Source organism: Carlito syrichta, unplaced genomic scaffold, assembly GCF_000164805.1.
Source record: "Carlito syrichta isolate Samal-C Ts95f unplaced genomic scaffold, Tarsius_syrichta-2.0.1 Scaffold145258, whole genome shotgun sequence".
Classification (NCBI taxonomy): domain Eukaryota; kingdom Metazoa; phylum Chordata; class Mammalia; order Primates; family Tarsiidae; genus Carlito; species Carlito syrichta.
The window spans coordinates 53,425-56,637 of NW_007089354.1; the positions used below are offsets into that span (position 1 = coordinate 53,425).

At 50.3% G+C, this 3,213-nt stretch overlaps 1 protein-coding gene across 1 annotated transcript in view; it reads right to left on the reverse strand.

The window, feature by feature from the left end:
* Positions 1 to 1,826: 1,826 nt before the first annotated feature.
* Positions 1,827 to 3,213, reverse strand: part of LOC103251763 (uncharacterized protein C17orf105 homolog) — a 19,698-nt gene continuing 18,311 nt past the window's right edge. Inside the window, exon 4 of the mRNA XM_008050372.2 lies at positions 1,827 to 2,689. Within this exon, the coding sequence (XP_008048563.1) occupies positions 2,683 to 2,689 (7 nt within the window). The 3' untranslated portion in view covers positions 1,827 to 2,682. The remainder of the gene's footprint in view (positions 2,690 to 3,213) is intronic.

Consider the following 3,213-nt stretch of genomic DNA (forward strand, 5'->3'; position numbering starts at 1 on the left):
GAATAAACCATTCTAAAATATTTTACAGTTTGGCGTCTTTTTGACAACACTATCACATTGTACACATTAACGATGTTTGCTGTATGCCAATCATATCTTAATGAAGGCATAAAAAATTAAGTCAGGAGTGCAAGTCCAATTGCTGGCTATATAGTTTCTCTCACGGTGGTGACTTTTGCTACTGGCTGACTTGCTAGCTAGATACACATACCATTTAAAACTCCTAGTTGGCAGTGTTCTGAAAATAGCCAAGTTTTCCCTGAAAATGTACTATTTCACTTCAGCAGCATACACTAACTTAGCAGGTGTCCTTTGTTAAAAGTGAAGTCGGCCAGGTGCGGTGGCTCAAGCCTGTCATCCCAGCACTTTGAGAAGCCGAGGCGAGGGGATAGCCTGAGCCCACGGGTTCGAGAACAGCCTGGGCAACTCGGCGAGACCTCATCTCTACAATAAATCAAAAATTAGCCAGGCATGGTAGCACACGCCTGTAGTTCCAGCTACTTAGAAGGCTGAGGGGAAGGATCGCCAGTAGGTCGACACTGGGGTGGCTGTGAGCATGTCACTGCATTCCAGCCTGGGCGATGGAGTGAGACTCCAACTCAGAAAAAAGAAAAGTGGAATCAACTGAGACATGAAAGAGTTATCAGCCATCACATGCATTTTTGTAAGTTTATTAAAGAAAAGAAAAGAAAGTGGGGGGACACATGCATTTTTAGCAAACACTGTTGACTCTTATTCTTGCAGGGCTTCCATTAAACTAGTTCCATTAAAATAGTTCCATTAAACTATTGACTGAAGGAAGGCTATTAAACTAGTTCCATTAAAATAGTTCCATTAAACTATTGACTGAAGGCTGCTTGGCATCACCCACACCAAGCCCAGGCATCGGAGCCACATGAAACTGGGTTTACTCCAGTTTGGGTGTGTGTAGTGACCGCACTTGGTCATAGCACACTGCTCGAGCTCAGCAAAGGTGGCTGCCTGAAGGAGGAGGCAGGGGGCCTTTGATTGCTTAAATCCCCTCATGATGATGAGGAAATGGTCTACAATGCAGAAAGCTGCACACTGAAGTGCCAGGAGGCAAATGTTTCCAAGTGTGGGACTAGCTGGGGTCAAGTTCACAGGCTGACCTTCAGCCCCTCCTGTGTCTTTTCACACTTTCTAGAGCCTGGCTCTGTCTGTCCTGCTCTGGCCATCTGACTGGCCCCAGGTTAGTCCTCTTTCCATTCATCCAGAAGGACACTTCTGTGTCCTCTGCTTGACAGAAGCCAGGCAGGTTTCAGAGGGGGAAGCCACTCGACTGCATGGCTTCGCATCCAGGTGTGAACAGGTCCTGCGTTTTCACACAGAATTCCAGGCAGCAGGCAGCAGAATCTCCCTTGCAGGGGCTCCGTCCTGAATTGAGTTGCATGGGAATAGCTGTCGTCCTAGGCTGCTTGGTTATAGATTTAAGGCAAGCAGCACTGAATCGCAGTTTTAGACTCAGGCTAAGAGATGCCTGTCTTTAAGGCAGAAAGTGATTCTCAGCCTCCCACAGCTCAGGTTTCATGTGCCTGCGGCTGGTCTGTGGGTACAGCCAGGAGTTTCGGGGAGCTCGTTCCTGATCCAGGCCCACGATCCCCAGCCAGACCTCCAGAGTGAAACCCCTGAAGCCTACAGCGGGCCCTGTTGGAGGGACGGAAGACAAGTATGTGGCCAAACCCAACAGCAGGACCGTGCAGGACCTGCCTGGGCTCTGAGCTGTGCCTCCTCCCATGGTGTTTCCCATGGGGCCCCGCATGCTTCCCATATGAGACGCTTCAGGCTGTCTGAGGATCAACGATATTTATTGTGAAACCAGGAAACCACTATGAGCTTCTTGAACATGGGGGCTGGCCACAGGTTTTGAAAGCCTCAAGCACTTCTGGGGAAAGAAAGACTTCATTAGAATTGTACATCTGTTAGGTCTGTAAAAATGTTAGGTCAGTGGGCTGGTGGGCTGAGCCGGGGCCGTGGATAAGATGCACAGAATTGCACAGAAATTAGATGAGAAAAGGCTTTTTAGAAAGTAAATTAGAGAGTGTGTATGGATCCAATTCTCAAGGGAGAGAAGGGACCCGGTGTCTGAAGAAAACATGGCGGCAGGTGCTCGAGACTCGGAGCTTTTAAAGCTCCTTTGGGGTGGGCAGGACAGGCAAGCGTTTGTCGGTGATGGGGTCTGAGGACTGATGGGGTCTGAGGACGGCTGGATGGATGGGCGGGTCAGTCACATAGATCAGGAGGGCGGGGCAGGCAGCTGAAAGACAAATTCTTAGAGCAAAGATATTACTGTCTTCTGACTCGCCCAGGGTTCCAGGAAAGGACTCTTGCTGTGCGAGAGCCCAAGGAGACCAGAGAGATTCCATTTTGGGCTCCATCCTTTCACCATCACAGTCACCATCAACATCTTGCATTGAGAGGGAAGGACGGTATAACTTGTGTGCATATTCTAGGGCTTTGTGGGACGCCAGAGACAGAGACTATTCGCCTTGGAGAGGAGATGCTTTTAGGATCCACGACGAAGCATCCATCGGGCGGTCTTCAGCCATGCGAAGGCCTGCTGTTCTCTGCCTCCAGAGAGGGCCGGACTCCACTCTGGGTAAAAAAGTGAAGTCATGAGGGAGCGGCCTGGCATCCCAGACTGCCGGTCACAAGCAGGAGCAGTCACCACCTGTGTGGGATACAGAAGCACATGGCCCTCAATATGTTTTCCAGACAGATATTAAACCTCGGTCTGCTTGCAGGAAAGCAAAAGTCTGTGCTGCTTTTGCAACTGCACAAGCACGACCCTGGGGTACACTCTGTGCTCCCCCGCTGTCTAGCTGCAACCCTGGCCACGTTCCGGCATCTCCCCGTGCCTTAATCCCCCCATCTGTAAAACGAGATGCACATGAGCCTCCACCTCCCAGCTCATTAGTTAAGGGCTAAGAGGTAAGTGGTTCAGCAGGCTTAGAACAGTGCATGGCACTTAGAACAGTGCATGGCACACAGTCATCCTGTCTATTCTTTTGTGCCCCTTTTGCTCAAAGGCTGGGGAAACAGCCCAGAAGTCTCAAGTAAAACTTGGAACGAGCCACCGAGGAACAGGGCACTTCTCTGATGTGTAGCGCTCTCTCTCTCTCTCTCTCTCTCTCTCTCTCTCTCTCTGAGTTGGAGTCTCACTCTGTCACCCAGGCTGGAGTGCAGTGGCAGCCA